This window comes from Apostichopus japonicus, chromosome 15 (assembly GCF_037975245.1).
Source record: "Apostichopus japonicus isolate 1M-3 chromosome 15, ASM3797524v1, whole genome shotgun sequence".
Lineage (NCBI taxonomy): Eukaryota > Metazoa > Echinodermata > Holothuroidea > Aspidochirotida > Stichopodidae > Apostichopus > Apostichopus japonicus.
Window position 1 is genome coordinate 263,484 of NC_092575.1, and position 17,219 is coordinate 280,702.

Genomic DNA, 17,219 nt, shown 5'->3' on the forward strand with positions numbered 1-17,219 from the left:
GTGGCTGCACAACAGTACTCTAGTACTCAGACAACCACTTTACCACAGCTGTACTCATAACCAGCTATGTCAGTAATTGCTACTGTAAATTACAGATGCATGGGAAAAGTGAATTTCTTTTAAATTGTAACTCAATATAAAGTAGACCTCACTTTCAGCATGCTAACAATTGCTAAAACTCTTTGATCCTACCAAGTACCAACCATGCATTCCAAGACTTATTTAAGTGTGCAACATATTGTAACAGAGAGAGAAAATGCTTCTGAGAGGTGGCATTGAAATGAGGCTCCAAATTTCCACATTAGAACTATTAATTTGGGAAATAATATTGATCATAACCCAACAATTTCTTTCCAAAAGCTACCAAGATCAAGTGCTTCAAGTAGGGGATGGAATAAATTGCCAGACACAGCCCTCTTTTGGTTGAAAGTACCCACAGAAGAATTAATTCTTTGACGGCTAATTTGACGTTCGCTATTTAGAGGTTTTCCAAACGTTTTTTTTCTTCTTTGTCTTGCAATCAAACTAAACTGTTATTAATATTTAAAATTGTTTTCACTTGATTTGTTTTGGGATGTACAAAGTGTTAATAAATGAATGATTAATCTTCAATTAGCATTCAGTACAATCAATTTTGACTTGTGGCCTGTTCCCAAATAAATCTTTGCAAGAGTATTTAGTAAGATGCTGAAGGAGCCATGGTCAAGATTATCCTCCATAAATTATTTGAATACACATGGGAGATATATATACTTAAATTGGCATACTCCTATTAGAATGTTCTCCTTCGGGAAAAGTGCCAAAATGCAGTAGGAGAACATCTTGTTTGATAGTTTATCAATCTGGATCTGGTCTTTTGTGGCTTGCATGTTGAAGAACATGAATGGAACTACATATGGTGAAATGTTAGACCCCTTTAGGCCTCCCAGGAGCAGTGGGTACTAAAATTGTTTACTACTGTGTGAAGAGGTTTGTTTACAAGTGTATAAGGCTCTGATAGCAAAAAATCTTCAGTCATGATATATTGATGGTGCCATGGAAGGCCAACTTGTGAGCTATCCAGTGATGGGAAGCATTTAGCTAGTGATAACTTCTATCTAGACTTAGAGACCACCTTACAGTACTTTTGTGATTTAGTGTGTAAGTCGTTGGGGCTTATAATAGTCGTATGCTACGTACCTTACAGTACTGTATGTCTCTCAGTGAGAATACTGTGTATAACAGCATTGTGGAAAACATGGAGCAATGAGGCAATCATCAATAATGGTCAGTGCTCAATATGGAAAGCTTCATGCATCCAGAAAAGAAATTGATGTCAGCAGATCGGTTAGCACTATATACTGTAGACCAGGGTTGTCCAACCTTTTGCAGAGGAGGGCCACATGGAATGATTATGATGAAGGAGGGGGCCGCATGAACCCTACGCTCGATTTTTCGATTTTTTGCCCGAAGCCCAAGGCAACAAAATGTGAGCACTGCTCGCGGAGTGCACTGATTTATTTTCCTTCCTGATAAAACAGATGAATAAAGTCCAGCCGCCCCCCCTCCGCTGAGAGTGTCACACAAACTGACCTGTATGCAGTTTTTTGGACCCAGAAGGTTCGAATGATTGATTATATAGCTTAAAATTGTTATCAATAAATCTGCTCACTAAAATTTCGCACCGTACACTAGCAGGCGCGTAGCCAGGAATTTGCCAAGGGAGGGGTGAAACTGTAGATTCGGCATTGCAAACTATCTAAGCGGAGCGCCACCATGGTTGGCGCGAAGCGTACAAGAAAATTTTGGCTGTAAATGCCTCCCAGATCGCTGGAAATGGCACTTCCCAGGCCTTGTAAGTTGCATTTTAGCATTTTCTCTTTTGAAAATACTAGCGATATCATAAAAACATTAAAAAAAATTTAAAAATATGCTCAAGGGGGAGGCGGCTGCCCCCTTCGCCCCCCCCTTGGCTACGCGCCTGCAGTACAGCATCTGGTGGGGCGGACGCAACCCTGCGGCGGGCCGGACTGTGGCCCGCGGGCCGTAGGTTGGACAACCCTGCTGTAGACGATACAGTAACAATTTTCAGGTTTTTAAGCTAAGACTGTAACATAGTACAGATCTTACAGGCACATATATGAATTGAATATTTCAACCAAACACTTGAAAACAAAAATAAAACAACAATGTATAGTAACAAGTAATCACATCCCTTTTTTCTTTCCTGGGTTAAAATAATAATCTTTGATTAAGTTGTTTTGACAAGGTACTACCCTTCTGAAAGTTGATGACATATGATATTGTAAATGGAAGTGGAAAATGCTCTCAGCCACTTAAAAGAGGAAAGGTCAAATCCTGCTCACAGTGACATAGAAAAGCCATTCATTAAGGAAATGGAATTGTAAGATGTAAGGATGTTTTGGAGAAAGATGTTAGATCTGTCATATATTGTTTCTCCTAATTTACAGTAACACTAAGTGTTGCCCATCCCAGGCTTTCAGATATAATGAGTGATGAACGTTTATTTCTGAAATATACAGAACTGTGACTTACAGGTTTCAGAAATGGTGACCAATATGGCCAACTTTCCAATTTGACCAATGACCACCTCAAATGACCTTTGACCTCAGCAAAATATAAGGGTTCTTGTACTCAATAAGTTGGAGCCACATAAATTGAAGCTTTCCATTATGAGTTTGAGAGCAAAAGGGTTTTTGGACTTTGACCAGTGCTGTCTCAAATGACCTTTGACCTCCACAGAAAACATCAAGTTCCTTCTTCCCAATATGGGGCATGCACATACTACATATGAAGTTTATTCACCGTACGTTTTGTTAGTTATCATGTTTACAGGATGCCAGACTAAAAACTCAAATGACCTTTGATCTCCACAGAACACAATACGAATCTTCCACTCAATACTGTGCATCAATGTCCTACATATGGAGTTTATCCAACACTTACTATGTGAGTTAACATGTGTACAAGGTTTTTGGAATTTGACCAGACCTAGAGCGACAGAAAAACAATGAGTTTCTTATTCTCAATATGGTGCATTCACAAACCAAATTATACGAAGTTCATCCACTCAACAGTATCAGACTTTGACCTCTATTGACCTCAAATGAGCTTTGAGCTTTACAAGAGACACTACAGTTCTTCTACTCTATACCAAATAAGAAGTTCTTCACCTGCCATACAGGTTTCCACGTTTACCAACCAAGATGTCACACACACATGCTAACATACACACATACGCACATACACTCCATCACCATTGCATAGATTCATTTTGCCTCTGGCAAGGAATAAACAAAATTAAAGGCAATTTTGGAGCTTCTGAGGATAAGTTACAAGGGTAAGTACTTTGAGTGCTAGCTGGTTTCAAATACTAATTTCAGCAGCCTCAAATTTGTTAGACAATTTCAAAAGCACAACATTTGCTACTAGAAGAATATATATGATTTGAGGGCGACACTTAATGTCTTTGAAAGTATTTTATATCATGAGTGACCATTTTTGGACTTTCTAGCTATGTACAGAGTAAAAAGAGTGGTGAGTCTTTGCAGTTTGATTTGACAATAATTTTGAACAACACTAACAAACTGTAGATAACAGGGCTAAACAAGCTTCATAAGATGTAGCATGACTATGCAAACTGAAATGACCTATGCAGTAAGTACAGTGTGCAGTACAGGGTCACATACAAAAAAATTCCAGGTAATCAATGAGGCATGATGCAACAATAACAGTACAGTATCAAAAGACACTTAAGGCTGGTACTACCTGTAGTACAATACTTAACAACTAACTTAAAAGAGCAGCCATACTTGTGTACCTGGGCACTGTGTAAACAGAAATAACATGCAAATTATTTGATATTCCTATGATCACCATAAATATTATAAAACTTACTGGTTTATATATTTACGAGTGACCCGCTTACCTGTCTCCCCACAACATTAGCACCTCATTCTACCGTGTCTATAGTGTAAACTGGTAATCTTTTAACACTGTGCACCCTCAGTGACCGGTCCTATCCCGTCAATGCCCTTCCTTCTCATTCTACCATCCAAAGTGTTTACTCATGCGTTTTCGTAGTGGATTCAAATCTTTCGAAAACTGCCCGGATTACATTGGATTATTACCTTCTTTACATCCTATTGGATTTCTAAGCGTTTCAAAAGACACTTAAGGCTGGTACTAGTAAAAAACTTAACAATTAACTTAAAAAGGATAAATGGCATAAGAGCAGCCATACTTGTGTACCTGGGAACTGTAAACAGAAATAACATGCAAATTATTTGATATTCCTATGATCACCATAAATACTGTATGACAATGATACTCTGTGAAAGCACTGTGAAAGCTTGCTAATATGGCTCATGCTTCTCCATGGCTGTTGTAAAGTACAACATAACAAAGATAACTGTGCGGTTCAACTAAAGCAGGAATATGAAGACAATCTGATGAATGCAACATACTGTACTGTATGGTGCAAAGACAACTATGTATTGTAACCTTACATTCAAATTTAACAGAGTAATAAGTGTACATAGTAAGTTTGGGTTTTTATATAGCATAATTGTAGTAAAAATATAGTAGGTTTGGGCTTTTACATAGCATAGTTTTAATAATACTGTAGTAAGTTTGGGCTTTTACATACAGTAGCATACTGTAACTTTAGTAAAACTATGGTAAGTTTGGGCTTTAACATACCATAACTGTAGTAATACTATGGTATGTTTGGGCTTTTACATCTGTAGCATAATTTTAGTAAAACTATGGTAAGTTTGGGCTTTTACATAGCATAATTATAGTAATACTATAAAGTAAGTTTGGGTTACATAGCATAATTTTAGTATTTTCTATAGTAAGTTTGGGGGTTTATATAGCATACTTTTAGTAATACTGTAGTACGTTTTAGCTTTTAAATAGCATAATTGGAGTAATATATATATAGTAAGTTTGGGCTTTTACACAGCATAATTTTAGTAATTTTACTTTAGTAAGTTTGGGCTTTTATAATTGTAGTAATACTGTAGTAAGTTTGGGCTTTTACATAGCATAATTTTAGTTATACTGTAGTAAGTTTGGGAGGGGGGCATAATTGCAACTTAGCACCTACTGTACTGTACAGTAAGTTTAACAATCGTTTACTTCACTCCTGTCTTACCTGCCTCCTACTACACTAATGCCACTGGTATGATTTTTGCACTGCGCCCCCCTGTGTGACCTCCCCTACTGGTCACTGCATGCACACTATCGCTTCCTTCTGAATGTGCAGTACCATTCTGAAGTGAAACGTGTGTTTTTTAACTCTTTTGTTTACGCATATTATACCAGTGGCGTTAGTGTAGTGGGAGACAGGTAAGTATCGTCTTTCATAAATACCCAAACCAGTAAGTTTTGGGGGTTTCATTATCAATGCAAAATCTGCTATCCATCTACTGTGGCATTAATGTAGCAATTTTGCATAACAATGGTTACTTAGTACTAGTGCAGATCTATAACTCCTTCCCCGTCATACAGTAAATACAGTCATCCAAGAGAAAGGCAAAACAGTAATTATACCTGAAGGCTATGAGTTACTGGAGGAGGTTGCTGCGAAGAGCTCTCCAAGATGGAGGGTCTCTTTCTGATGCTTGGACTTGGGCCTCGAATTCGTCCCTCATTTTCTGTAGAAGTAAACAGAGGGATAATTAATAAATATATTTGGTTGTTTAGAATTTCCAAACTATGTGAATGTCTAATGTTTTACAACATGACTAATTTATAAAATAACTACTGTGTGGTGCTGTGTACATACAGTATAGATTTAGTACTACTGTAGTGTACTGCAGTGTATCTTTCACTTCCAGTATCTTTATCTTCTTACAGTACTACTGTATATAGTATAGATTCAGTACTACTGTAGTGTACTGCAGTGTATCTTTCACTTCCAGTATCTTTATCTTCTTACAGTACTACTGTATTCAGTACTACTGTAGTGTACTGCAGTGTATCTTTCACTTCCAGTATCTTTATCTTCTTACAGTATTGTACATACATTATAGATTTAGTACTACTGTAGTGTACTGCAGTGTATCTTTCACTTCCAATATCTTTATCTTCTTACAGTACTACTGTATATAGTATAGATTCAGTACTACTGTAGTGTACTGCAGTGTATCTTTCACTTCCAGTATCTTTATCTTCTTACAGTACTACTGTATATAGTATAGATTCAGTACTACTGTAGTGTACTGCAGTGTATCTTTCACTTCCAGTATCTTTATCTTCACACAGGCATACAATATAGATTCAGTACTACTGTAGTGTACTGCAGTGTACAGTATCTTTCACTTCCAATATCTTTATCTTCTTACAGTATTGTACATACATTATAGATTTAGTACTACTGTAGTGTACTGCAGTGTATCTTTCACTTCCAGTATCTTTATCTTCTTACAGTACTACTGTATATAGTATAGATTCAGTACTACTGTAGTGTACTGCAGTGTATCTTTCACTTCCAGTATCTTTATCTTCTTACAGTATTGTACATACATTATAGATTTAGTACTACTGTAGTGTACTGCAGTGTATCTTTCACTTCCAATATCTTTATCTTCTTACAGTACTACTGTATATAGTATAGATTCAGAACTACTGTAGTGTACTGCAGTGTATCTTTCACTTCCAGTATCTTTATCTTCACACAGGCATACAGTATAGATTCAGTACTACTGTAGTGTACTGCAGTGTATCTTTCACTTCCAGTATCTTTATCTTCTTACAGTACTACTGTATATAGTATAGATTCAGTACTACTGTAGTGTACTGCAGTGTATCTTTCACTTCCAGTATCTTTATCTTCACACAGGCATACAATATAGATTCAGTACTACTGTAGTGTACTGCAGTGTACAGTATCTTTCACTTCCAATATCTTTATCTTCTTACAGTATTGTACATACATTATAGATTTAGTACTACTGTAGTGTACTGCAGTGTATCTTTCACTTCCAATATCTTTATCTTCTTACAGTACTACTGTATATAGTATAGATTCAGTACTACTGTAGTGTACTGCAGTGTATCTTTCACTTCCAGTATCTTTATCTTCACACAGGCATACAGTATAGATTCAGTACTACTGTAGTGTACTGCAGTGTATCTTTCACTTCCAGTATCTTTATCTTCTTACAGTACTACTGTATATAGTATAGATTCAGTACTACTGTAGTGTACTGCAGTGTATCTTTCACTTCCAATATCTTTATCTTCTTACAGTACTACTGTATATAGTATAGATTCAGTACTACTGTAGTGTACTGCAGTGTATCTTTCACTTCCAGTATCTTTATCTTCACACAGGCATACAGTATAGATTCAGTACTACTGTAGTGTACTGCAGTGTATCTTTCACTTCCAGTATCTTTATCTTCACACAGGCATACAATATAGATTCAGTACTACTGTAGTGTACTGCAGTGTACAGTATCTTTCACTTCCAATATCTTTATCTTCTTACAGTATTGTACATACATTATAGATTTAGTACTACTGTAGTGTACTGCAGTGTATCTTTCACTTCCAATATCTTTATCTTCTTACAGTACTACTGTATATAGTATAGATTCAGTACTACTGTAGTGTACTGCAGTGTATCTTTCACTTCCAGTATCTTTATCTTCACACAGGCATACAGTATAGATTCAGTACTACTGTAGTGTACTGCAGTGTATCTTTCACTTCCAGTATCTTTATCTTCTTACAGTACTACTGTATATAGTATAGATTCAGTACTACTGTAGTGTACTGCAGTGTATCTTTCACTTCCAATATCTTTATCTTCTTACAGTACTACTGTATATAGTATAGATTCAGTACTACTGTAGTGTACTGCAGTGTATCTTTCACTTCCAGTATCTTTATCTTCACACAGGCATACAGTATAGATTCAGTACTACTGTAGTGTACTGCAGTGTATCTTTCACTTCCAGTATCTTTACCTTCATACAGGCATACAGTATAGATTCAGTACTACTGTAGTGTACTGCAGTGTATCTTACAGTATGCACGGTATAGCTACTGTGCAGTACTGATCATTTTAACTCAAATGTAGTCAGTGCAGTCACATCTTTTCTTTGGAACACATTTGAAGTGTGAGGGAGAGGCAGTATTTACAGGTTTTACAAGTTCTGAGAGCAACTAAGTCATGAAACTTATGAAACTCAAGTGATGAAACTCAGTTAAATGAAACCTCTGTGATAAAAAGGCCATGATTTCTATTTTGAGAGTTCACCATTGTGTTTGAAAACAACATGTCAATGAGGGTTGAATACAGTGTGAACTTTCAGATGAACAGATAATGTTTAAAGTTTCCTATTGCACACTGTAATTATATACCATCATCCATGTTATCCTTGAGTCTTAAAAAGTGAGGTGCGGTAGCAAGGCAGAGTTTAAATTTATGCTGCATTGAGGGAGGATGGTTGGGTCATTTATGTACTCAACTTGTGGTTTCATCAGAGACAATGCAGTTAACACTTCAATTACTGATCAGTGGAAGAGTCAAGTAAAGTCTTATGCCCCAGTCATACTTCTGCGGTTTGGGCCGTAGATGCGTTTCAGTTCTCTCCACGACTATCCATAGTACATCCGTAGTAAATCCATAGTAAATCCGTAACAAACCCGTAGCAAAACCGTGATAGTCCGTGGTGGACCGTAGCGCTTCCATAGCCTTGTTTCTTCCGCAGCCCGAATTTTGAAATGTTCAAAAATTAAATTTCTTCCACCTATTCCCACGGTCAACCGTAGCACAACTGTAGCTTGCCTTATCACAACCGTGGCGACCATAGCATAACCGTAGCATTTCCGCCATTGACCGTAGCCAGAAAAGCACTACGGGGAGGCTACGGATATGCTACGGTTGTACCACGGTGTCCACGGTATCACTGCCGATGTGCTAGGGATATATACCACAGATGTGCTACGGATATGCCACGGATATGCTACGGATATGCCACGGATATGCTACGGATATGCTACGGATATGCCACGGATATGCTAAGGATATGCTACGACAGTGTCTTGGTACCTGCAGTTATACTAAGGGTACGCTGCGACTGTGTTTCTGATATGTTTCTGATATGCTACGGTTGTACCACTGTATCTACGGTTACGCTACGGTCTTACAAACTACACACATGTTTTTGCATGCTTCCACGTTGCCAACATAACATCGTCTGTATTAAATCGCCATTCCATGCAGAGACTCGATGCACTAACATGATTGCAGCCAAAACGAAATGTTCCGGGAGGAGGGGTAGCACTAGGAAATCACCAACCCCGCCCACACCCCCTCCTGCACCCACTAAGCCAGAGGCGTGGCTTCTTCTTCCTCCAAGAATTTTTAAAGCAGTTCTCTACTCATTGACATGATGTAGATTTGGCTTCGTGGGGTGAATGTGTAGGTGTGAATAACAACAATGTAGACCTAAGTGACTTTGCCTATAATGGTATTTACAAGTGGAATAAATGTCCTATCATAATCCCATAGACCATGGGACCATAGCTCATCCGTAGCCACCGTAGTGAGCCCGTTGCTTGCCCCTAGTGCTTCCCTTGATGCTGTAGCACAACCGTTGTGAGACCGTCCCATAACCGTGACATTCCACAGCAATTCTGTTGCATTTCCTCACTACATCCTTGGATCTTCCTTAGAGGCCATAGTCACACCTCAGTGCAACCGTAAAACGTGTACATCCGCGAACAAAATACTGCCCAAACCGCAGAAGTGTGACAGGGGCATTATTTCAAGTTGCAAAACTTTACACCAATTTACAATATATATTAAATGAGTATCCTAGTTGACATCAAAGCAATCACGTTCAATGTAAATGTACAGCTGAAAACTTCCATTTATAAGTACAGTATATACTTAGAAATATGCACAACTTACAAGTTGTTTTGTTCTACATTTTGCATTTACTTAAATTTACTAACAAAAAGGTATCAATAGGGATCGATATATGGATCAACAGGAATCAACTGTTTATGACATGTTTATGACAGGCATGATCAGTTGCAAGTTTGAAAGTTTAAAACCTACTGTATAGTGAACGCTCATGTCCATAAAAGGCAATGTAGGTCTAATGCAGCCTCAATTTACTTCACAAATAGGAAACAGGAACAATTGTCTCCACTTGGTTATAAGAAGGAAGTAACAGAATAATATGTACTGCACAGTGCACACACAAGTGCTGGTAGTGTGGCAAAGTCACTGGCCCTAGTGTATTGTGTATGCAGCTGTGTCTGTATCCTACAGTACAAGTACAGCACCACAGCTGTACAACACACTGCATCCCAACTGAAGGAAAAGGTTAACCGTAGAACACTGTGACGAGAAATCACTATCAAACCACAGGCACATAATCTAATGGCTACAGGCTAATAATCTGATTCATGACACCACTTGCCAATGAATTCATTCAAAATGTATACTAAATAAGTTACATGCAGAGTGTTCAAGCTGTATGAAGCCTCACTTCTTTCCCTAGAGGTGCATTGAGATGATAATGCACCAAATCATGCTCCAAACAGCCTAGAATATTCAAAGCATGTCAAATTCATGATTCACAATGACCATGTTGGGCTAATGTAGGTAATTGTATTGACAATGCTCGCCGTCAACTGCAAACATGTGTCTTTCTCACTACTTTCTGCATCTTAAATATGTTATGCAATAACTTAGTACCAAATTAATTTTAAAACTAACTGACTTTATAGTTTCTGTTTTCAAGTTTGTTTAATTGAGTTAATTACTGTACATTGCAATATAATGTAGTACGTGTACATGAGTTGTTCAATTGTCATTAAATAGTAATATCTTTTTTCGTAGGGTTATCAATTAATAAAATGTTTTTCTATTCATTATTATTGCCTTTAAATCATTTGGTTTATTACTAAATATATATTAGGTTATATTAGGTAAAACATTGGTGGGTGATGTCCGAAACAAGATCTATTTGGCAGGGTGATGTCCGAAACAAGAGTCAAGAAAAAAAAATTCCGAGAGGACATGACCCAGAATTTTCAGCGTTTGGTTAATATGCTTATGTTGTGGTTTTAGTTTATGGTATAATTGTTACCATTACTTTCAATTTTGCTCTTTGCTTTATTTCAGGAAAAATTGAAATTTTGCTAATGATACTCTAATATTTTTATAATAACATTATCAATATCATTGAAAACTTGTCTTATAATAGCAAATTTTATTTAAATAAAGAAAATAACAACAGAATTCCCAAATGTAGCAGTAATGGAATGACACACCACCATTAATAAAAAAGAACAAATTTTGGAATATTTATAGATTGTCACACTTTCAACCATCTTGAATACAATTTCCGGAAATAGTTTAAGGTCTGGTCAATTCTGATTCATAAATTAGAGATATAAGTTATGTTATAAAGTAAATGTTATATAAATTATGTTATTTATTTAGAATAGAAGTTCTTTATTGTAATTTGAAATTTGCTACCTCTGGCAACCAATTTGGGAGCTTTAACGTGAACAGACCCACATACTGTACACACTGGAACTGTATAGATACAAGCTGTTGGCTTAAAAACAAACATAACTGCACTGTATACATGTATTATATAATGAGAATATTGCATGCTGTACCAACATGAGATTTATGGGATCCTACATCATTAACACTGACTGCTAAAGTATGTGTGATAAGATACACCAGCATTGTCACAAATCCACATTTCATTCTAAACTCTGCAACTTTAATCTTTTCAATACTTCCCTCAAATTACTAGCAGACTTACATTTACACTGCGTAGCCTACTTCAGTTAAAGCCAGGAATCCAAATGGCTTAGAGATCCCATGATGCAACCTTTTACAATGAGAACAGCTAATTTTGTAACATTGCCTAACCAATTTGTACAAGATATTCAACTAATTTGACCTCATAATCATGACCGTATAATACCATGCATACTGTAACAACAGGTTCTTGTACAGTACTCACCTTTAAGTATGAATTTCATCTCAGCTAAACTTGTGCATAATTGTCCATACAGTACTTGTAAGGTTTAAACAGTTTCATGTCCAGCATGCAGACTTTGACAAGTTTCCTTAAATGAGGCTTGACCTCCCAAAAAGCTATCTTCATAGGTTCAATGTACTCATTATGTGTCCTCTTATACTGAACAAAATATATTCCACTTCAAAGCATTACATTACTATGCAGACATTAACTACTAACTATGACCTCTGGTGACCTCAAATGACCCCTGACATACACACAAACCTAGAATTCTGGTGCTTACTAAGGTGGATTGTCATATCACATAGGGTTCTTCCAAACTGATTGATGAAACATGCTGAAGCTGGTTGCGGGTATGATTTTATTGAAAAGTTTGTGAAATGTTAAATGTAAGGTGGCTTAACCTGGCAAAGCTTTTTAATTGATTACCTGTATATGTTTAGGAATTCTCATTTTTAATTCTCTTACTTATTTCTCTTTCTTCTCATATATTTTTATCATTTTCTTTTGTTGAGGGGAGGGGGAGGGTATGGCATGGTGTTCCACTTAATGGTACCCAGGACAGACCCCCCTCCCCTTGCTTAGGATGCCATTGTTTGTAAGCTTGGGTGTTCCACATATGGAAAGGAGAATTTCCCAAATACATTTTTATCTTATTACTAATAAGCCCACCTCTGTGTGGCTGCTGTTATTAACGTTACTGGAGATGGAGTTTTGTACCTATAGGAGACTAGCTTTAAAAGTCTATTATAACATTGGCAATCGAGAGTGCCTAGATAAGCAATGATGATTCAGAAAAGATTACAGTTGAAAAGTGTCCCAAGGCGGCCTGAATTTTCAACAACTTTTGCCAAATTTTAAGCCCCATGAAATGTTGGGATATAAAAATGGCTGGCAATCTTTTTAATCTTGTGACATTTTCATAACGTGTCGAAATATTCAGACAATGAGTCGTTGACAATTCGGGCAAAAATCAGGAACCGTTTGGATTAAAATGAGGAGCGATTTTGAGTACACCACACACAATGACCAATGTATCAAATGAGGCAGGGAATCAAAGTCAAACTGTAGATATGTTTCAATACTTTGTCACATTCTCAGATGAGATAACTTTAGGTCAAAGAAAAATCATGATTTGAAAACTCATTTTACATTGACAATATTGCATGTCATTTACATGGCTTACCTGCTGCCATCTGTTTCCAAGTATTTTGCCTTCTTTTTGTCAAGGATTCTGGAGATGAACCTCCATCAATTTCAGTCTCAGTGAAAGATTTACTACTTTCAGAAGATATCTGTCTAACTGCAGGAGTGGGAACTTTGAAAGAAGTGTCAAATTCTTCATCATTTTGTACATGCTGCATTTTCTGAGTGAGAACAGAAGCAGGCTTTGGTGAACCAGATGGGGATTCATCACTTCCACTGTCAGTCATTAAATGTTCTCTTCCATGGTCGTGTATAGCCACAGGTTTCTCTTGCTCCCTGTTTTGCTTCATCCTCTCCTGTAGCAGGGCAATGTTCTCATATATTCTCTCATAATCATCTGACTCTGAGTCTGAGTCACTTTCTGTGTCCGGTGCATCAGGAATATCTTCTTTATTCCTCCCTTTTTCTCCCTCGGAAGGACGCCTCTGAGGAATGGGTGGCGCATTATTTTCCAGAGGTGGTGATTCTGGTTTTTCACTAGAATCTGTTACTGCTGAGTAGATAGCTGAATCCACACTCTGTGTATCCAGGGACTCGTCATCTGGCAAGTCTAGGCTCGGATCATCATCATCTGTCAACGTCACCAAGTCATCAGATGCGATTGATTCTAATCCTTCACTGACTTTGCGGCATTTCTTTATCTCTTTACATAGCCAATCTCGGCAAAATATCGCGGCTTTCAATTTTGTTCGTAAATGAAGCACTGTTTCTTTCGTTGCTTTTAAATCCTCTTCCAAGGTCAAAATCATATCAAACCCGGTCGCAATATCTTTCGTGCAATCGGTGTATGAATCTCCATCGTTACCAGCTTCCTTTTGACCGTCTTGCGAAAGTTGGCCAATTAACTTAGGCTCGAAACACTTCAAGTTTGGCAAAGGTAGCTCACCGCCAAAAGCTGCTCTCCACTCTTTATGAAACTTTTCATTTCTTGTCATCTTTACTGATTTATTAGACAGGTAGGCATAGGCCCTAGATTCGTTAAAGTTCTTGGTGTCCCTATTCGTCTCAGTTAGTGTTGCTCACCATTATCCACGTTTTCGTTTTTCTTGAACTGTAACTTTGTTTACCTTTTCTACAGCCCTTATACAGTACATATACGACTAGTACTGGCTATTCAACAATGGGTGTACAAATATCGTGTAATATGACTGAAGTCGTGAGCACCTCTTCCGGGTTATACTATATTGCATATAACTTCCGCTTCGTTCGAGTTTGGTCTCGTTATAAGTCAAAACTAACAGATTAGATCTTAATGAGTGTTTCATCGAAAAATATTTGTTTCTAAATTACGTCTGATGAATGAGTAACTGTAGGTTTCGTTTGAGCGTATGTGTCATATTCAATGATGACATTGCATAGCGGGCGAACTGGATAAGTTTAGATGTTTACCAACGGCGCATGGGGTACCGTGACTCATGGTCAGATAACTTTCATGACGTCAGAAAAACTTGAATTGTTACAGCAACGTGATTCAAGTGATATGTAACCAAACTACGTTTTCCGAGACAGTTGAAAGTGTTTCATCTGGAATATATGGCGTGATTACTTCTGAGTATGATTCATCTTGAAATTATATCAACATTGCCTATGTTTGTTTGCGTGTGTGTGTACAGTGTGTTTTCTTCTTCTTTTTGTGGACGATTCTCCCACGAAAGAACTAGTCTCCTCATATTGTATAAGTTCCCTGTTATCGTATATACAGATATCGAATACCGACCTACCATGTGAACTTGTCTAGTATAAATTGCGTTATAAAGCCATGCATACGGTGGTCAAGTTCTGAACAGACAGATCAGTTGAGACAGCTGACTGCAGCCCAAACAAAGACAGCAGAACTAGAACAGAATTTAAACTTGTCCATGAAGTGGTTCCGATACATGATACGATACGTACACTGCAGTAATTAAGTTAGCTCCCACTCACTAAATTTCTCTTCCAAAATGAACCAAACTTTAGTGTCATTCTTCAGACGGCACGCAATCAAATCTTTGCAATATCTCTATTTACAAAACCGGAGGGACCAACCATGCCGGACGCTAACCGGAAGCGATACTGCTTTGTTCACCAATCCATAGGACTTGACCCATGATGGTAGTGATGTAACAGATCCAAATGAGCTTACATCTTGGCGTACGCAAGGGTGACCCGGCCCTCCCACTTCCACCTATATCGGACATCTGGGGAATACTTTCAGTTTGTGATTTTTTTCTAATATCGGTGTCAGCCTACTGAAGTAGGTGGTCATTGTTTATATATCATAATCATGTATGATTAAGAGCATATATCTAAAGAACAATTTGTATGGGGGGGGGACTTGTTATGACATGGTGTCCCCTGGCTGGTACCCAGGACAGACTCCCCCCCCCCCCCATTGTCCCCTTGCTATAGTACGCCACTGCTTGTAAGCTAGGGCAGCCTACGTGTTCCACATTCGGAAAGGTTCATGAATGAAAGTAATGTATATGCAAAGTTGACAAATTCATTAATTAAAGATGGAGATTAGTCGACTAGGAGAGAAATCGAGATGGCTTTGGTTAAGTTTACTCAATTTTCTCTTCCAGATCAAATCTAAACGGTCATGGTGAGTAAGTAAGAGTGTGTACACTGACAAGCAACGGCACAGCTATTGCATCGAGCCGTTTGTATTGCTATGACACAGTGCAAGGGGTTAAAGTAGGGCGCTATTCTTAAATGAGACTATTGATTTATTCAAATCAATGTATGAATGAGGCCTCAGACAGATTCGAGATATTCCTGCGACCAATTTTTTCACAACTGTTTCAAAGAATGTATTAAGCCAAAACAAACCTGTCGGGTTATGAAGGGGGAAATAGCCGAAAACTACTCCCATGACAACAAATAATGAATTTAAGTTTTCCATTCATTTGTCTATAGTGATTGTTTGAATTGAGGCCTGTATCTTTCTATTTATATATTTTTTCCTCGGTTTATTTATCGTATATAAATTCCTCATTTGTTGAGTTTATTACACGGAACAACACTTTTCGAGTACATGTACAAGTAGTAAAACAGATTGGGTAAAGGTAACGGAATCGAAAATAAAAAGCCTTATCGAATAAATCAGGACGTAAGGAAAATTCGTGCCACAGCTCCACAAATGTAACTTTATGTTTTGCTTAATCTGCAAGTTCTTAAATAGTTCAACCTTTCAATACTGAATTTGAATTTGAACTTAAAGAAAAACTAATCGATTATTGGATTCAAACTGCCTCTTAAGGAACATATTTTCAACATCTAAAATAAAAGAGGCAGTTATGGGACATTTCCAAAATATGTTCTCAATATTCTCAGTTTCAATTTTACAGAGAGTACAAAGATCGGAATCACTTTTACCCATCAATGAAAGAAGCCGATTCGTCGCAACAATTCTATGAATAAATTGGAACTGAAAATATTGAAGTTTACCTTCAGAGACAGTGTAATTCGGCATTATAAAAAAAAAACCGATGCCAGTTTTCGGAGGTTAAATTGATGAAGGTCGCATTCCACTTTTCAGGGGCGATTGGTATGCTTGAGAGACGACGCAAATGACGCTTATAAACTACGGTAGTTGAAAGACTGATGAGGCTTTTATAACTTCACTATGATGTTGTCATATCAATATTATGTCAAACGCAAGCAGCCCCTCTCTAACTCTTCGGGATACTATCAATTAAACCCCAATATAGGGTAAAAGGGAAACGCTTAATATGGACTTTACTCTTGAAACACTCAAACGGAAGAGGTCTCCCGTCATTATCTAAAAGGTCCCAAACAAAATAAACATTCTTCATAATTAAATTCTTATACAAAATGATATAATTGTTGCCTGTATCTCATTTCTCATTCAATTTCTCATTCAAGGAAGCTGCAACGAATTTCTTTAAATTACAACACGTCACGGTGTCGTTGTACATAAAAGGCCTTTTAACACCTACAGTTCTATCATATGAGTGACAGTTGAAAGAAGTGAACTATTAA

General features: G+C 37.4%; 1 protein-coding gene across 2 annotated transcripts in view; it reads right to left on the reverse strand.

Moving 5' to 3' along the window:
• Window positions 1-14,582, reverse strand: part of LOC139980937 (active breakpoint cluster region-related protein-like) — an 84,282-nt gene extending 69,700 nt beyond the window's left edge. For both annotated transcript variants that reach the window (XR_011797743.1, XM_071992993.1), the window contains exons 1-2: window positions 13,219-14,582; window positions 5,557-5,660 (exon numbers count right to left, since the gene is read on the reverse strand). Coding sequence is in view for 1 of the 2 variants with exons in the window: in XM_071992993.1 (XP_071849094.1) it covers window positions 5,557-5,660; window positions 13,219-14,173 (1,059 nt within the window). In the remaining variant the exon portion in view is untranslated. The remainder of the gene's footprint in view (window positions 1-5,556; window positions 5,661-13,218) is intronic.
• Between the last annotated feature and the right edge of the window lie 2,637 nt (window positions 14,583-17,219).